The sequence below is a fragment of the Rhamphochromis sp. 'chilingali' genome (genome assembly GCF_963969265.1).
Source record: "Rhamphochromis sp. 'chilingali' genome assembly, chromosome: 6".
Lineage (NCBI taxonomy): Eukaryota > Metazoa > Chordata > Actinopteri > Cichliformes > Cichlidae > Rhamphochromis > Rhamphochromis sp. 'chilingali'.
This window is the reverse complement of record NC_137933.1, coordinates 23207454-23227402: the sequence shown is the minus strand read 5'-3', so window position 1 is coordinate 23227402 and position 19949 is coordinate 23207454. Positions and strand designations below refer to the sequence as shown.

At 42.1% G+C, this 19949-nt stretch overlaps 1 protein-coding gene across 1 annotated transcript in view; it reads left to right on the top strand.

Moving 5' to 3' along the window:
• LOC308398243 (uncharacterized protein) overlaps positions 1 to 19659 on the top strand; it is a 62551-nt gene extending 42892 nt beyond the window's left edge. The window contains exons 6-8 of the mRNA XM_080884772.1: positions 3559 to 3649; positions 13726 to 13807; positions 19174 to 19659. Coding sequence (XP_080740898.1) covers positions 3559 to 3649; positions 13726 to 13807; positions 19174 to 19321 — 321 coding nt within the window. The 3' untranslated portion in view covers positions 19322 to 19659. The remainder of the gene's footprint in view (positions 1 to 3558; positions 3650 to 13725; positions 13808 to 19173) is intronic.
• Positions 19660 to 19949: the final 290 nt, after the last annotated feature.

Genomic DNA, 19949 nt, shown 5'->3' with positions numbered 1-19949 from the left:
AATATTGCCATGCAAAAAGATTGTGATACTACATTGTATCAGCTTTTCTTTCTTCCTCCTGCCTTCCATCCCTATTAGTCAGGTTCTTTTCGATGTTTTCATTGTATCTCTGTAGACCTTGACAATGTGATGCCTACCTCTGCTAGTGTTCTTGACTTGGTTGTGTTGTGACATTTTCGTAACCATGGAAATAATTCTATGATCAGCCGCTTTAGTTGTCTTCTGTGGTCTTTCATATCTTCGTGTAACAGAGGGTATCTTCAGAGTATGGGAGATGCATGTATGGAGATGTATTACAGAAAGACTTTGAGCTACAAAAAGTTTAAAACAATGTTTTTATAAGTGACAACTTAAACTGCATGCGCTGAAAATATATGAGAGATGGAGACTGAACTGCAGGTTTTCTGTGCATACATTTGTATGCATCACTGGCTTTATCTACTGTAGGAGTATCTGCACATACACAAGCCTGTAGCGAGACAACGAGGAGGCATCATCTCAGCGCATGGATGGTCTAAAGTGGAACGTCATGCTGAGGGAGAAAGATGATGGTAGAGACCAGTAGGAGAGAAGGTCGAGGTGGCTATAGGTCTAATCTGGAGCTCACCTCCATCTGTGATTGAAGTGTGGAACTGCAGCTTCTCACATACTTACATTCACAGTCATTTTCTTCTAACCTACAAGCCTAATAAACAGACTCTTCTTGTAAGAAGAGTATCCGGATATCTCCGTCAAATGCAAGACCTTATTAAGAATACTGAAACATTGTTCCTTTGTTTTCATATGAATCCAACACAGTTAAACAGTTGTGATGATAACAAAATATAAAAGAAGATTTTTAACAAGGAGTGCTGGATATACCTAATGTACCTGTTTTAATTGCTTATTAACACAGACACTCATATGGCTGCAACTCTGTGCATTTAGGCATGTAGACATGGTCAACACTGAGCATCAGAATGGGAAAGAAAGATGATTTAAGTGATTTTAAACATTTGGTGTGGTTGTTGAAGCCAGACGGTCTGGGTATTACAGAAAGTACTCATCTGCTGGGATTTTCCCACACGACCATCTCTTGAGTTTAATGGTGTGAAAAGAGAAAATAGCGAGTGAGCAGCACTTCTCTGGGGGAAAATGCCTTGTTGATGTCAGAGATAGGAGGAGAATGGCCAGGCTGCTTCGAGCTGCTGTAGTAGTAACTCAAATAACCACTTGTCACAACTAAGGAATGCAGAAGAGCATCTATGAATGTCAAACCTTTAAATATTGTAGATGGGCTACAGCAGCGGAAGACCACACTGGGTGACACTCTTGTTAACTACAAACAAAGTGTGGCTACAATTTGAATGGGCTAACCAAAGTTGGGCAATAGAAGATTGGGTTGATAAGTTTCATTCTCTGCTGTGAGATTCAGGTGCTGGGTGAGACACCAGCATGGATCCATCCTGCCTTGTATCAACAGTTCAAGTTGTTTGTGGTCATGTAATGTTGTGGGAGATATTTGCTTGGCAAGACTTGAAGTCCTTAAGTACCAACTGAGTATAGTTCAAACCCCACAGCCTATCTGAGTATTGCTGCTCACCGTGTCTGTCCTTTTATTATCATCTATCCATCTTCTAATAGCTGCTTCCAGCAGGATAATGTGCCATGTCATAAACCTCAAATCATCTCAAACTGATTTCATAAATATAACAATGCGTTCACTGTGCTACATTGCCCTTCATAGTCATCAGATCTCAGTGCAATATACCACCTTCGGTGTCCAATAGGAAATTTGCATCATGGATTCACTAAAGTCTGAGCAATGTTTCCAGTACCTAGTTGAATCTGTGCCGTGAGGATTAGGGCATATCTGAAAGCAAAAGTGGGTCCAGCCTGCTACCAGCAAGGTGTAACTAATGAAGTGGCCAGTGACTGTGTTTACCAATCTGACAAAGTTTGTATTATTGCAGTTATTGTCACTGTACCTCCTTTAACATATCCTCTGTACCATAGATGTAATATCTATATTGTGTCTGGTTTCCTTTTGTAGTATCCATATATTCAGAGTTCCTTTTAACAGTCCAGTTCTTTGTTTCTACTGTAAAGCATTTGAATGACTGTATAATTATCAATTATCATTTTTATACCGTATTCCAACACTTCTATTTTATTAGTATTACAATAACAAGGACTTAATGCTCTTCCATGCCAAATAAGGGTGGTTTGTGCCCATCACTGGGAAAGGCCCTCAGCATTTTAAGACCATGCCCACAGCAGTGACTAATTGTTTGTTGTGTCAGTGCTCGTCGTGCCCGTTTGCCTTTAATGGAGTGTAGTGTGGTGATCCATCAGGCTGTCGAGCAAGCCCCGTGTCAGTTGAAGTGGCTGTGTGTCAGTGGGGCGAGCGTACCGTGCAGATGTGATTTACTGCCCTGCTTGTTGCGCCGCCTTGCACCTCTGCTCATAGCCATGCAGTGCAGCCCATTCCTCTCCTCTTCTTCCCTTTCCTCTCCTCTCACCTCAGATTGATTACCAGCGCAACTGCCTCATGACACTCGCCATCCTCTGGCAACCTTTTAGTGCCATTTTATAGATGGTTAGCACACCTCATTTGGCTATTTATACATCTGTAAGTGGCCATGAAATATAGATTTGTCTTGATGGGTGTCAACATCGGAGCTGTGGAAGCAGAGCTCGGTGACACCTCGTTATTTTAATGGTGTGAGATGAAGGGGCCACACGACAGGAGTAATTTTAATACACGGGCTAAATGATACTGTTTTTATTTTCATTTAATGTTTGCACTCATATTTTACTCTGAGCAAAAAGGCTCTTTTCTTGCAGTATTTAGTTGGTGCTAAGAGGTGTAACGATGATGAGGCTGGGAAGCAACCAAGGATGGAAAGGAGTATACACACACACACACACACACACACACACACACACACACACACACACACACACACACACACACACACACACATAAAAAAAAATCTACATATATTCTATGTGAATCATGAGGTGGTTAACAGTAACATGATATGTGACCTGTCATACACGCACACACGTATTTCAGCCCATTCACAGGCAAGGGTCTCATAGGTAATTAGGTGCTGGCACCCACTCAGTGTGATGTGATGGTTAATTGAATAGTTAACACATCAGAAGCAGGCCTGTGCAGATTGGAGGTGACACCTGTCAGAAAGCTGTTCTCTCCCTGCCCAGGACATTTCCTGCTCTGCCTGATACATATGTCATCTTTGTGGAAATACCAAATTAGGGGCAGGTAACTGAGTGAGTGCAGTTCAGCAGGTGTGGAGATAGCTTGGGGGTGGAAGAAGGAAGGCGCTCCTCTGCTCTGTCCTTCAAGAGAATTTGTAAAGCTCAGGGCACCTGTCCTCACTTCACCTCAGGCCATTTCCATGGTTATGTGACAGGAAAGTGACAGCTCCTTGTGTTTGTGTGTGTGTGTGTGTGTGTGTGTGTGTGTGTGTGTGTGTGTGTGTGTGTGTGTGTGTGTGTGTGTGTGTGTGTGTGTGTGTGTGTGTGCGTGTGTGTGTGTGTGTGTGTACGCAGGCTCTCCCCCAGAGGTGTGCTCAAGGCATCCAGCAGTGGAGTACGCATCGTGCAAACGCAGGGCCACCTGAGTGGAAGTGTCCAGATTCAGGTAAAGACAGCTGTCTGGCAGGTAGACTGACATTTGCCAAAAAAAGAAGAGCTTCTTATCGAACTACTTTCTATCCTCAAAAATTGTAAGAGGTTACATTTGCTCAGGCACCTTAAAGAGAAAAGGGGATCGGCTGCAGGCAGAGGTCCTGTTAAGGGGCAGTGCAGTCAAATGGAGGTAACAGTTCTAGATGAGAGGGTTAGCACAAGGAGCAATAGCCTAACCAGTGAGGCAGGTACCAACTGGGCACCTTACCTCCAAATGAATTGAGCAATTAACTCACACACATGCACTCTGACACACTATACTCATTATGTCCTCTCACTTCCTCCGCAGGAGTGCAGTGGATGGAATGAGGGAGCAGACTCATGGATCTGTTGAAGACAGTAGCGTTTCTATAGAAAAGAGCTGTGCATGCACAGTAGCAAAAGCAAAGAGGCCTGATTGGGAGTACTCCATTGATGCAACACACAGTGGCACAACATATTCTACTGTCAACCCACTGAGGTTTGCACAGAAGCTCAGACAAGACCCCTGCAAAGACCCAGGTCAGGAAAGGCAGTGCAGCTCATTTCTGTTTGAGAAAATGTTGTCATATAGTTCCCAGTAGTTTGTGTCAAATCTGCAGTGGTCCAAGGCAGTATGCTTATGTGTTTAGGTCAGTTGTGACACATCACATTTCATGTTGTTCTAGAATCTTCTGTAACTTATTTATATCAATAACTTACTATCCTGTCTTAGTGGAGAGGTTTTTCTTTAAAAGAAGCTATTAAACTCCCAAATAAAGTAATGACAAAGACATTGAAACAGAGAGGATGATTGATCATGTTAGAAGCTGGGGACTTGGGGATAAGGGAAGCGAATGACAGTGATAAGTTTTGTGTCCACTCAGCTTGTCTCCAACCCTGGTTTTAATATTTTGTGAGAAACATTCACCTGAGTGATGCCCCAGCTGATCACTGGCATGGAAATGTCCCATGAGTTTCAGTTGGGGCCTTTTTTAGGTAATGCATTCTTCGTATATACAAAATATGCCTATCCTCCTAATGCAATGGTGCACATGGAAAAAGAAATATATATGCAAATAAAGACACTGAAGCTGTGGTCAAACAGATACTGAATTATTTCAAAAGGTAAATGCACCAGGTTGGGGGTCTGTTTAAAACAGGTCAGTGAATTTTTTGTAAAGACTTTGGAAACCACCTTTTTAAGTGTTATCCACGAAAAGGTTTCCAGCAATGACAAATGTTTATCTAGGATATGTGTTTGAGTGAAAGGTTCTATACATTAATTTTTGTATACATTTCTTTTGTAGATGTACATCTAAACAGGGATTTGCATGACAGGTGGGAGAGGTCTTTGTTGTCAGCATCAGCAGCCACAAGAGGAGCTGGCAGAAGTTATGACAACTGAGTAGCTCCAGGGCATTAACTGTGAAGCTGCAGGTATGCTGTATTTCATGCAGTATTATCTTGAGATTACATTTCATTTATATCTTATTTTATTCCTACTTAGTAAGAAAAACAGGAGGAAATGATCTTACTGTAAAGTACTTGAGGTTTCTGCTGTGGATCTCACGGATCTGTGGCAGACTGTTGTGCTACCACTGTGACTCATAATATTCCCCATTCCCCCCACACCCACCACCACCACCATTCATCCCATTCCAAACCATCCATGTATGTGTGTGGGCCAGTCACTCAATAGGCGGATCATTTAGGGTCGGAACCCCCGTGTGAAATCAGATGTTTAACTGTCCAGCTGAAGCGGGACACGAGCATCTTAACCAGCACCTTGCCAAAGGTCTCGTGTTCAATCACCGACCGGGGCTGCTGTGAGTATGCTCGCCACCTGCCAATAGGCATTAAGAAGGATTTAGTAATTAAGTGATAGGCTGAGGACTAAATTGGGTGTTTGTGGGCTGGTGAGCCACCCCAAGGTCCCTGCAGCCATGCAGATAGGGGATTCTAATTGCCAGTAATATTGATCAGCTCGGCGAGGGGGGTGCACAGGGAATTCACTAGCCATCGATTAGCTGTTACTTCACCTCGCTTGTCAATGGAAGACAGGGAGGTGAGCATTGGAAAAGCTCCAGGCTTTTCCCAGAGTATCCTTCACCACCAGTAGCTCCTGACACTTGCGTACACGGTCAGTGACACAGCATATTGTGATAGAAGTGCTTTCTAAACTCCTCCATAGCTAAATGATAAGAAATCTAGAAGTAAAGCTGAAAACAGAAATGGGCTTTGCAGAAGGCTCACTAGCCTTTTTCCTCAAAATTAGTCTCTGTGGGTTTTTAAGGGCTCTAAATTGTCTCTCCCTCCAACACGAGGACTCGTGTTGGAGGGAGAGAGGCCACTGAGTTTGCATACTCTCTTATATTTAATCCATTTCTTCACCTGGTGAAGAGATCCTGGTCAGAGCACTTGCACATACTTTTTTAATTCAGCCTCCGGTGACACATGATCATCAAAAAAATACCACACATCTGGTACACAATATCATTATGGGCAGAGTTATTTAAAAAAGACTCAATAAATGTTAAAACATTGTCTGTTTCAGTCACACGCACACGCACACACACACACACACTGCGCTGTATTGATTTAGTTCCATGCACGACATACTTACAGCACTTAATTCCTGTGGTTGGGCTCAATAGAGAAGAAATCAATTAAGAGATGCGTGAACGAAGTTAATTTTAAGATCTTGATTTGTCAGTATTGAGTAAAGTTGGGCTTACTGTTAAAAAGAAATTATTGTCTTTAGGTTTTTTTTGTGTACATGGCTGTTGCCCTAACCCTAAGAGTTATGGTCACATTCCTGCTTAAAATGTTTTTGCTCCATCATATTAATTTCCAGTAAGGCTCACAGAACGTGCAGGTTCCAGCTTGCATTTCCAGTTCTGGTGAAATGATGTTTTATTTAATTCCCAGGGATCATTTGTACTTATCCAGTGAAAATATTGATCTCCTGTGTATAAAAATGGAGACGTCCTAATGTTTGTCTACCTTCCTTTTGGTATAACAAAATAAACTGTGCAGCTGCTTTCATATACTGTTTAGTGTTTACAGTCTGGGATCACTGCAATCAATGTTTATTAAGCTCACATTAGAAGCATCTTGTCGTATCCTTTTTAGGGACCAAGCACAAAGAAACTTCAGTGAAAGACAATATACCTAAGCAACTAGAACACACTCAAGTTTGTCTTCAGGCAGGGAAATAGCACATGTTTAATGTTAACCTTTCATCCATCGATTTTCTTAATTGGTGGAGCCTGTACCCACTGTCATAGGGCAACAGGTGGGGTACAGGCTGGACATGTTGCTAGTCTATCATGGAGAACCTTTGTCAGACACACTTTGAATGATTGAGCAAATAATCTCATCCTATGTGCATGACAGTTAAGGATCAATGTATCATCAGTTTGACAGAGAACCAATCACAGTTCAGTATGGCACTCATGGGAATCAAATCAACTTGCAGTGTGTTATGGGACAGTCTTTGACACTTCCACTCTGCCACTGGCATTTTTGTAATTTGAGTCAACAAACTTTTTTTTTTTTTTTTGTAATTTGCTGTTTGACAATGTTTAGTATTTCAAAGCAATTTCAGGTAGTCTTTTATGTCTGTGCCGAAATCAAGTGCAGAAGCAGAAGCTGTGAGGTTTGCTGCCCAGCAGTCTTGAGCCTGAGTCATTTAGAGCCTATTACAAAGCATCAATATATTGATTGAAGCAAGTGTCTCAGTGTACTGCTCTGTAAACACACAGTTGGTTTGGCTGTGCATGTTTTATCTGCTTGAATCTTATCAGGATTTAAATCTTTTTCCTCTTCTGCTCCATTAATTGTGGCAATATTGGCTTTTGAACCGAGGATTTGAATCACTCCTCCTTTGCGGTGTTTAGCTTTGGGTTTCCTTTCAGTAATGTGTGCATTTTCCCCCCCCCCAGTTTTTTCCAGTTCCTTGTGATATTTCCACATACAGTACACAATTACTTTAAATCATTTTAATCCAAATGCTGTTTCTAAATTTAAAGGATGTACTTATGTACTGAAAACAAGCCAGGCAACAGGAATAACGGGTCAGAATAATCACTAAAATGGGACAGAGGGACAAATGAAGAAGACAGTGACTTTATGTGCTGTCTTACTGGAGTTATGAAGTTTTTGTTTGCTAAAGCTGCATCCAAACTGGAACCAAGTCACAACAACGAGGCGAGTAGCCACAGAAGAAAGTTAATGACATTGGTGACTTTACGTGGCTGCAGGCGAAATAACTGTTAGCAACATAAAGCGAGCAGGAACCGAAATAAACTTTTCTCAACTTCCAGGCAAAAAAACAATGACCGTGCAGGATACCATCGATTAACGTATGACCTGGTAATAACACGTTAACTAGGCATTTGGAGCCCCTCCAAAGTTATCCAGCCGTCAGCTTTGGTGCGACATGTGGGAAGCAAATCGCATCCAGTGAGCAGGGAGGCAGCATGGACACCCAAGTTTGTGATAACCTGAGAAGCAAGTCATCTAGGACAATAGGTCTATCTACTAAGTCTCAGAGGAGTGTGAATCTCAATGACCTCAACCTTAACATCATAGGTCAAGTTTTCTGAAAGTCTTATGAATGTAATGACTTCAGAATGAAGCGACACAGGATTTTAAAATTCCTGCCATTGGTACATCTACTAGGACTTAAGAGTACCGTAGTATTTTTAAATCAAACAACCAAGACATAATTGAAATGCAGACATTATTTAAAGGGGTTTGCCAGAAATATTTCATTAGCTGTTTAAGAGTTAAACATTTTTATTAAAAAAAAAAAAAAAAAAACTTGACATCTAATTAAAAAGCAGGTTCATGGCCTGTTCTTTTATTTTAAGTTAAAAACTAAATGATTTGGAATTGAGCTGTTTGATTTGCATGTAGTGTCTGTTTACTGGAACAATATGAGGCTTCAATGGTACAGGATAAGCACTATATGGACAAAAGAACTGGATATACTTATTACACATAGAGGAGCTCCTCAGCCATGGAAAAGTCTGCCGTGAAGCTCCTGGCTTACAGTTTTTGCGCTGATGTTGATGGCAGAGAATGTTCCGAACTCAGAGCATTGTTGACTTTTACACACTATACGCCTCAGCGCTTGTCGGCCTGCTCTGTAACTTTATGTGGACTGCTACTTCACTTCCACTTTGCAGTAACATGACTTAGCTGATCTTGTTGCAGTATTGGCAGCAAATCGCAGCTTCAGACAACGTCCCAACTCCAACGCCATCTGTGAATCTAATTGCTTGCAAACATAAAGAGACAGTCCTGACAATTTACCACTTTTGTGACAAACAATGTTGTCTGTATTTATGTGTTTATCCATTGATGACGTTCACCATATGGCGAGCCATACGGTCGCATCCGAGTGTCTGCACTGTTTGATTTCCAAGGTCGTTTTGTGATCTCTGAAGGGGGATTGTTTCCCCATGCTCGTCTTCTGATTGAAGCCTAGCTAGAACCATTTATACTCCACTCACAGTCACCCTCCAGCCATGCTCCCAAATTGAATTAGTTTCAGTCTGAATTTGTGTTTCAAAACTAGTAATTATTTTTTAACCCCAGAGGAAGCCAAGAGAAATGAGTCAGATTTTCTGAAGTCATGAAATTTGACGATATATGATTTAACACCAACCAAAGGGACACAAGCCTGAAGCACAGCAATTTACCAACCATTCATCTGTTAGCAAATTAAATCACACCACATTTGACATCTTTTGGAAAGTTGGATAAATCTGATGAAAAAGTTTTTCTCTCAATTACCATCAGAAATTAATCTCCTTAATCCCAATTTGATCTCTTTCATGCATATAAGGGGTATCTTTCATCTGCCCACCTATGCGCTTAAAATGTTCGCCACAGAGTTAAGATGGAACGTGACTGTAAAACTTAGTCCTTTGTGAAACTCCGGGATTCTGGCTCCATGAGATGAGAGAGCTGATTAGGGGAGATGAGGACAGAGGTGCGTAACTGACAGCCATCCATTATCTCTTTCTGTAGCTGGTAGAGGAATGTAAGAAGTCTCCGGGAGTGTGTCATAGAGCTGCAGAGTGCCATCCAGAGGTTGGTATGGTTCAGCTGCAAGCAAAGGTACAAAGCAGAGCCACAAAAATGTACCTCTGAAAATGTAAATCTTTCCTTTTGTTCCAGGTTTTTTTTTTTTTTTCTTTTTCTTTTTTTTAATCAAATGATCCAATTTAGGAAGAGACAAACCCAATTTTGAGTCTGCTTATCTTAGTCATTCTCTGCTTGGAGAATGGCTTTTATAATTTCAAGACAGGCTTAATTTTGAGAAATCTAGAACAACTTTTGGATACCCTGCCTTTCTCTAGTTTTGTATATATTCCTCTATTTCTATTTTTCCTGTTTGTTATCTATTCCTGCAGTTTTATTATTTATAATTTATTCCTGCACAGTTGGCATGGAGCACCCATATTTTTGTTGTACATGTGCAATGACAATATTCTATTCTATTCATACACTGGAGCTTAAAATGAATAAACCTTTCATGTGGTAACCATATTCACCTTGGCTTAGTAAAATTAATGCGGAAGCTGTTGTGTGATTGCATTGGAGTTTAAGATGTACCTTATAAATTGGCCTGTCTGAGTGAGAGGCAGAGAAGAATCGTGGGGTGTCGAGTCTTCCCCGTGTTACGTCTCATCTGCAGCAAAGGATTTTCCAGCTGAGAGCGAAGGCCAGCAGGAGAGGGCTAGCTTAAAACTAAAGAGGTGATCAAAATACAGACCACCAGCTGACTCTAACATGATGATTCAGAGCAATCGCACTCGCCCAGAACTGCTCTCAGCATCCAAGCAGCCAGGACCACAGCTGATACTGATCAGGTCTAGTTACACACCAGCTCTCCCTTCTTTAAGCAGCACCTTGAGCTGCCAGTGCCCTACGAGCCCCAAGCACAGCAATGATGTGAGTGCTTTATAATAGCAAAGAAAAGGAGTCTCGTCTCGTTTCTCTCAACAGCGGTATCTTTTTAAGATGGCCAGAGCTGATGGAGGGGCACGATGCCAGCCCCTTGCAGAGCATTTTGGTCATTAGCGCGGACCGCACAGCCTGTTTCAAGTAGGCCTCCACAGGTCACTCTGTTCACTAATTGTACACTGCAGGCAAGATCAGATTCTGTTGTCAAGAAAAGGGGAGAATCGTAGCTTTGCCCTTCTGTGTATTCCTAAAGCTGATAAGATAATGAGGTCTTTTTCTGGGCTCAAGGCGTAAATGAGCAGTAGTATTAAATGGTTTTTTTCCCCCCCCACATTAACAGCTGAAGAGCGCATGGTTTCAGTCCACCGGAGACCTCAGTGCTGCATTTGTATTTGTTTTGTTAGTTTTATATTTGTTTTGGTCTGGACTTTTTTTTGTTGTACACATTGTTACTTGCTCTTTGCTCTTCAGTGCCATTCTTTATATCCATGTTGGTGACTCCATGCATGATTTTAGACGCATGTATTTTATTTCCTCCACGTGTGTGTGTGTGTGTGTGTGTGTGTGTGTGTGTGTGTGTGTGTGTGTGTGTGTGTGTGTGTGCGTGTGCGCGTGTGCGCCGAGTCCTGAGCCAGGAGCACATCTCCGGCTTATCTGGAAGGCCTGGCGTCAGCTTCCTTAAGTGCTGTCAATGTCACATGGTAAAAGCAGCTCTGCAGCCTCTTAATTAGTTTAGCAAAAGCATCCTTGTCATTTTGCGGTCAGTAAACTCCGTTAGAGAAAATTAAGTCCAAGCTTCTGCCACCTCGTCAACCCCACACAGCCAGCCCAACAACAACAACAACAACAACAAAATAATGATTATGTGCTGTGTACATTTGTGTGTTAGCTGTTTTCACTTTTTGCTTTTAGAAATAATTGCTGTTGGTTGTGTGGCAGCATCAGAGGAAGGGCATTAATGATTCTCACTGGCCGTGAGGAAGCACTGTGCCGCAGAGGGCGGGAGAGAGAGAGTACAACTAAACGTGTGTGTGTGTGTGTGTGTGTGTGTGTGTGTTTGGGTAATATATTTTTAACAGCTTCCTTACTTTGTTTAGTGCATATTGTGTCAGACTGTAACAGTTACGTCAATGGTATGTGCATACATGTTGTGACTTTAATGTGTGTGCATGTGGCGTGTATGTGCACGGCTGTCCTTTTTCACGGATTAGCTGGTGAATGCTGCAAGAGGATGATCAGACTGGGAGCACACCAGGGTTGCTCTGCGATCACATAGGGATTACGGGGGATATAGAGCTGTAGTTGATTCCAGGCCCGCCTCCAGTTAGGCTCATCTCCGCCACACTCCCCTCACACATACCACTTTAATTGCCTTTGCTTCTTTCATTACTTTTATTGCCTTTCCTCTGCTTTGCGTGCTCCCTGGGCTTGTGGAAAGGTCATTGTGATGGCGCTGGTGTGCTCACAGCCACTGACTCTCTGAATAGCAGGAGATGATGATGCGGAGGCTGAAGCTCGGCAAATGAGTGACACATCAGGATGGCTACTGACAGGCTGTGGATAGATTTTTGCCTTAAAGTCTATTAAAGGCTATTATAACAAAAGAAGTCTTTAAAGGAAGTCAAAACTAGGATCATAGTTTAAAATGTGTGACATTCATTAATCAGATTCAATCAGAATACTCATTTAATCACAGAAGAAAGAAAATGTTTTCTTACAGATGCTTAAATAAAGAACTATTCAAACATTTCAAAGTCAAAACAGTGCTATGTTGAGTATCGACTAATACAAGTGAAAAGGAGGAGGACTTACAAAGTTCAATGGCCGCAGATAGGAGTGATTTCTCGTGGCGTTCTGTGATGCATTGTGGTTAAATGAGTTCTTTTGTTTAAGGTGCTGTGCAACATGAGAGAGATGGTGGAGAGGGATTGTCCAGTATTGACGGTAACTCGGACAGGATCCTTCTTTCTGAAACCTTGGAAAACTCAGTCGAGCTCCACGCCCTGGGTTTGCAGATTAAAAAAAAAAAATAGCTGTGTATATATCAGTTTAAAATAATAAAGAAGTATTAACATTACTTTAAAAATGGTTATTATCCGTGTGCTAAAGGAGTCAGTGTGTTGGTGCAAAAGCATTAAAGAGTTGATGGCCCTTGAGACATGCTCGTGCTTCATTGTGTTCCCTGTGCACAACACCAAATTACTACTAATGTTAGTTTATTTTGTATACCAGCATTCTCTTGTTAATCCTGCTATAAAAACATGACACTTGCACTCAGTTAAAGTCTGTTGCTGTACTAGTTTTTTGTTGATAATTTTTATTCATTATTCTCTCGCATTGATTTGGGTCTTGCAGTTTTAAACATGCAGTGCAGCAACCAGGCCAGGTCTGGTTGCTGCACTGCTGGCAGTGTGGGAGTTGTGTGTCATTTTAATAAAGGTAATGATAGCATCTCCCAGACTCAGCTATGCCCTTAATGTCACTCTTATCACTGTAGGTCTTCTCAGTCCACATCATAACCAGTTTTTCTAAATGCTCCTTTGTGCCTCTTTGTGCCTTATTTATAAGACTTCACAGGCTTGAGTCTGGGGAAAAAAACCAAAAAAAACCCCCAAGGGTACTGCAGAGCAGCATCACTGCTATTCAAACAGCTCCTTGGGATTTTTATATTTTACTTGCCTCCTACTGCCTTTGTCCTTTACTCCCCATCTCTCGCTTCCTCTGTCTCAGTCCCAGTACAAGGTAGAGGTTTTGTGTTGCATTAGACTGTTCTCGTGTCCACAAGAAGCTTTCCACTGTCACCCAGTCAGTCCTGAAATTTAACCAAGTCTTCTTTATTAAACACTCCTACTCTTAAGATCTTTCTGAACTTTCGTAGTAATTGGTTTTTATCCCAACAATAGCTAATGCACATTTTATCGCATCCCAACGTTGCTGCAGGCAAACAAATGAAAAGCTGGCACTGAAACTAAAGGAGCAAAGAACTAGTCTACGCCAAGAGAGAGAAAGTAGAGATAGGAAAGTTATATTTATGTGGTTTATTCTCAGTTGAAACAGAAAATCAGTGCACCTTTTTCTTTGTGTTTACAGGTTCACCTGCAAGAGGGCGGGGAATCGGCAAATTGAGGTCAAAGCTACGCTCAATGAGAAGACAGCAGAGGAGAAGACCTAGGTACATCTATCCATCTGTTTCCTTCTGCTTATCAAATTCAGGGTCGCAGGAGGCTGGAGCTCATCCTAGTTGCCGCAAGGCAAGAGGTCGGCGACAACCTGAAGAGGTTTCCATTCTGTAGCAGGGCCAACAGATGACCATTCACACTCACACCTATGGCCAATTTAGAATCACCAATTAACCTAAGCTTCCTTTGAAATGTAGGAGAAAGCCTGGGTCCCTAGAGAGAATCCATGCAAACTTCACAGAAGAAAGGCCCCAGTTTGAAATCTCATTGGGGTTTTTTTCTTTTTGTTCTTTTTTTTTTTAATTCCAATACTTCTGAATAATTGTACTTATTTTGTCTTGGAAACTTCTGACATTATATAAAATGTGAACTTTCTCTAGAAATGAAGGCCAGCTCCACTTTTCACTCCCTCCCCCATAAAGCATTAAACAGTTGGGTCAATATGGTATCTACATAACAGTCTATTCTTACTGGGTTTAAATTTGATATAGATGTAAAGAAAAAGAGGTGATTTTGATTTGGCTTAAGCTGTGAAGGATCGGTAACTACGAGCATATAAAGTAAACACTTAATCGAACTACCTTAAATAGCCTTTTTACGCCAGATATTGCAGCTTCAGTATGTGAAACAGAAATAAATCAGAAGAGGTCATACGGTGAGCCTGGTGTTGAGCTACACTTTAGCTGATACTCTATATAACAGGTATTGCAGTAAATAGAGTTCAGCAGCATGATATCAGCTGACACCTGATTTGCTTCACCGACAAACAAGACCTTTTAGTGTTTTCCATTAAAAACTTGAGCAAAAGTTGTTGGTATGGTTGTCCGAGCACCACCCCTGCCAGAATATCCCTCCGCAAGTTAGTGTGCTTCCTTTCCTCTACATCCTCTCTCTGAGCTGACAACCAAGACATTGCAAACTCAAATGTGAGACGGCCCACGACCGGCTGAAAATGATACTCCTTGCAAAGACCCCATTTCTCTTCAAAATGAGGGGCAGCAAATCTATACAAGCCCCTCTCTGCTTTTGCTCCGGTTGACTCCAGAGACGGTGTCAGTGACAAAGAAGCAAGCTTTCAGATGGAGCACGAGTGTTCCTGGAGTGGCTCATCTGAAACGTGGGTCAATAGAAACACTCACCAGCACATCACACAAACTGGAAAAACAAAGATGCTGTATAACTCCCCAGATTTTATTGGCTGTCATGTTGATTTTTTCTTGTTCTGGGATTAGCATAGGCCTCAGTGTGTTGGTGTGACTAATGGTCTGTGTTTTTCCCGGCTGTGAAATCAGCAGCCCGAGAGCCCAGAACAGCCTGCACAACAGTGTTTGAAGTCTGCTTCCCCCATGGGTGGTGCCTCTGGGTCCTGCTGCTAATGCAGCCCCAGCATATTTCTGTCTCCGGCTCTCCTTTACATACAGCCATGTTTAGCACTCCCCCCACTCCACTAATCTACCCCTCTACCCACTTTGTGTGCACCTCACTTGTGTGGCCCAGCCTTGACTGATGGCTAAAGCTTGTTAACACTGAAGACACATTTGTAGCTGGGAAATGTTAAGAGTGGCAAAGGGACAGGTGGTGATCAGAGGACATGGAAAGGCGGCGGAAGAGGTCTCACATTCCTGATGCAGTTTGAGCCTCCAGAGTTGGCAAACTTTTCCCCCACAACTAACCCAAGGACATTCTCTCCTCTTGCCAGACAGACAGATGAGTGTTGGTCGCTCTTAGTGTTCCCCAGGACCCCATAGGAGGCTTTAAGTAAACATGTCACTCAGCTATCACCATGGAAACTTGGGTTATTCCCTAAATATAATATGAATTTTATGTGTTGCTTGGGAAATAGTTATTTGGTGCTGGAATGGTATCTCCCAGATGAAGCCTCATTTCATTTTTCTCAACCAATATCACCTTGCTTCAAAGTAAGCCAGGTCTGTGTTGCCCGGTATTTGCCTGCAACACATTCTTATCTGACATCCTCTCAAATTGAAAGCAGGGAAATTGGGGCTGATTCAGGGGATACGTTTTTGGTGATGGAAGGACAGAGGGAGGGGAGAAAGATGTGAACCCAATCTGCTATGTGTTGACTGTACTGATTAGGGGCTTGTGCTAAGAAGAGCCTCTCTATCCCTTCATTCCTTGTGTTTACTTTGAACCCCACCGCCCTCCTCTACACGGGCATCACTGCAGAGTGCCCTCTCTATCCATCTCTTCTCCACTCCTCCATATCAAATGTATCACATGAGCCACAAGCACTACTTTGAATGCCATCTAGTACAATTAAGAAGATGACAGCTTAACTAGGGCTAGAAGGGGGTTTTTGCCAATCCATTAGGGAAGGTAGAGTAAGTAGAGTGATTAGTAATGTGAGGAGATGTATGACACATCAGAACCTTGACTGAGTTTAGGTTGGACAGCTGTGCATTTGTGCGTATTTGTGGAGAGCAGGAGAGTACAAATGCAAAACTGAGCCCATTAGGGGCTGCGGGGTTACTGGAGCAAAGTCCAGCTAATGTTTCGGGCCATTCAGAATGCCTGCGGGGAGCCGGGATTACAGAGCTGGTCTTAAAAGCGAAGCAGAAATACAGGGAATAATAATACATAGATAAATAAGGGATGGAATGGCATGGGAGAAGCTGGGAAAATAGCACATCTATTCTCACGCAGCATGTTTGTTTATTTATGGCGTCTGAAGGCCTGGTCTGGATGCAGGGTGGGGGGCTGGTGAACGGCTTTCCCTCTCATACTCCAGCTCCCTAGCTTTCATTAAGTGTCATTACCAGTACTTTCAGAAAGCTGGCCAGGCTGAGACCTAACATCCCCTCTACAGATAGTTTGCCATGCATATGGATGCATTTCTGATCCCTCTTATCCACCACTGAGGAGGGGGAATTAGGCCAGCGAGGAGGAGAGGAAGGGGGTAAAGGGTGCATCCATATCTGACTTTAATGGCAGAGACGGAGCTATTACTTCAATTGAGGGACAGTATCCACGCTTGGCTTGTTTTTTGTATATGGTTATCAACACTGCAAGAATTTCACTTAAGATTTTCTGTTTTTATGACCAGAAAGGTCACGTACCCCCCATTTCTGTACAATCAAATGTGTTTTACACTCTTTAGAAGAGTTGCATTTTCATTTCAGCACAGTACAATGTACTCGCAGTGCTATTTTAAAATGTGCATTTCTAGCAGCGCGGTATTCATTAACAATTTGCTATTCCAGTTCACTTACTTTGAGAGCGTCCCCTGATTGATGGGGGGCTTGTTCTGTTTATTTGTATATCAGGGAATGAAAAATTCATATTGTGCGCTTCTCGAGCAGAAGTTATCTAGATTCAGTGTAAATTGGGATTAGATTTTCACAGCAGATTGCTGTTATTAAGGAGAAAAATCCAGCTCCTTTGAGCAGTCATCTTCCTGGGAGGCAATCTATTTCTCTTTCACGCAGCCCGAGTGCTGGACCAGGCTCTTAATGCACTGAAGCAAAAGTGCTTCGGTCCGCAACCTTTCACGCCTTCAGCTCTCCTTTATGTGATTGAATAGTTAATAACTATGAGTCGCCTTTGAAAGGCGCACCGTGGTCCTTCTGAGGCACTTCTCTTCTTTTTGTCTGTTTGGCTGCTGTACCTGCCCATTGCTCTGTCTACCTGCACATCTACTTTGCCCAGATGCCAAGTCAACTGATAGCCCACCCGTTTCTCCACCAGCTCCTTTTACTTTTATCTTTGTCTCTCCCCTGACTTGCCGCTTGTGTCTGGCTGTCTTGGTGTGCACATCAGAATTTTGAGCGCTGTGCATCAACATTTTTATTTATTTATTTTTAGTATTTCATCTCCTGCTTCTTCTTTCTCTTCACATTCACACAAACAGACAGACACACACTCCCTCACACAGCTCATTAGCCCATCCCACGCTCACAGCTCTAGCAGAATGTGACCCTGCCTAATTGTGTACCATGCTCATTTGTTCTCCCTGCGTGATGTGACGATTGCTTATTTATTCTCCTCAGGGCTCCCATCTCACATTAAAATGATTGACTCATTTCATTCACTGCACATTTTCAAGCTTTATTTGATAAGCTCATTTCCCTTGGCATTCAAATTCCTCCTTTTCCCATGCTTAAAAGTTATAATGTTACCGAGGCACGTTATTATTCATAGTCGGGATTGTTTCTTCAGCTAATTATCTGTGTTGGAAAATAATTTTGCACGTGCGATTCTGTTTATTCTGGTGGAATTGAGCAGTACAAAAGGGCAGACATTAACAATGCAGTTGGGATAGCTGAGGAGCCAATTGTGTACACAAAGTTGGCAGACGCGGTCAACAAGAAGCTTAAGAGGGATTGGGACGCTGTCGAAACTTGGCCAGAATAAGCAGAGCAAATTTGCATTTGGTTAGAATTTCCATCTGGTTAGAGACCTGTTTTACAAATGAGAAATCCATCAACCTTTTTGTCCAGTCGTGTAATGAGGGAGTGTTTTGACACAAAAAGAACCATAACAAGTGATTGCTGATTGGGGATTTGGACAGCATTGTTACAGACGGATGTTAGCTCTTGTAATTTAGTCAGCTGACAGTCGATGTTTTCTCCCTTCAGCTACTGTATATCGACCAGGCCTCGGTGACACAGCACCTGCTGGAGGCTTACGTGCTGTGCTGCTGGGTCACTTGAGAATAAGATTTGTGCAAGTGACAGGCTTAAAAAGACGTGACTGGCAGAGCTTAGTAATGCATATGAAGTATCATTTGGCGTGAAACAAACAGAAGGGTTGATTCTGTTCATCTAGATGTAGCGTTTTCAGAAAACGCTACGTCTGGATGAACAACTCTTTGGATTTCCTTGCCTGGATGGTTGAGCATGAATCAACACAAAGAGAAGGGTACACAGATTGTTTGCGTATCTACTACAGGATGATTCATTGTCATGTAATAATAATTTAAAAAATAACGCCCTTGTTATGTTCCTGAGTAACTCTCCACAGAGTAGTGGTTCACACATTCAAAAGATCTCTGGTTTGAGACCCGAAGGAGACAAAAATCCATGGAAGAGCTGTGTCAGGGAGGTTACCTGGCACAAACATCTGTATAAAATCAAACATGTGAGTTACTGTGACAAGGAAGTAGCTGAAAGAAGTTTTATGTAGCTGAGCATTTAACACTTGAGAATTTTTGCCTCTTTTAATGATGAGGTACTCTCACAGTTGGGTCATTTATTTTGGTAAGACTAAAAAAAAAAAGTGAAGCAGCAGAAGCCAGGACTCCGTATTTTTGAGGGAGAAATACAGTTCAGGCTCTGAAAACACTGGATCCTTAATGAGAAGTCTGATTGTATATGTATGTCTCTTTCTTGTGCTTTTGCAGTTTTCGGTTAGCAGAGCAGAGAGCCGAGGGAGGAGGAGCATCACTGCGAAAACCTTTGCCAGCATTTGTCCATCCAGCAGCCAGCAGTCATGGCAGCTGGATGGAGGTTCAGCTGAAGAGCTTGTCCTTGAAGTTACTTCACCCTTAAGAAGGCAATTCTTGAAATGGACAGACTGCATCACTCCAATGTGAGGGGCCTTTAACATCTTAATGATTTTTTTTTTCAATCGTATACACTACCTATTTAAAGTAAATAGTTCAACAATTCTGTAATACCAGACTATAAAGGTGGAATATAAATGTTTATAATGTTTGATGTGTTTCTTTCCTTTCCTAGTCAGAATGTCCTGAATGACATTTTTCGTGTTGTTAAGTTGAACAAATTATTGGCTTAAAGTAATAATAATCTATATTTCATGGTTAAGTTTCTTTACACTGTTTTCTATAAAAGTGTAGCACTTTTGTTTGGAGTCACAAAAAGCATCTTCTCCTAGAGCAATAGACCCACAAGCCAAACTCCAAAATCTTAATGAGTGTACCCAGATAGACAAGAAATTGCATCCAAATAAAAGAATAATAAAGGCATCTAAACCGTAACAAGTCTGCCTTTGTTCTTCCACTCCACCCACCACAAGCAGGCATTGTTGCAGCTTTGAGGGCAGCTCTGAGAGTTCCATGCCCATCGGCCTTCAATCACATGGGATGTCTGAGTTTGACAGTATAAAGTCTTTCTTCTAGAATAAAATATAACCCCTAAGCAATAGTGGATGAGCTGT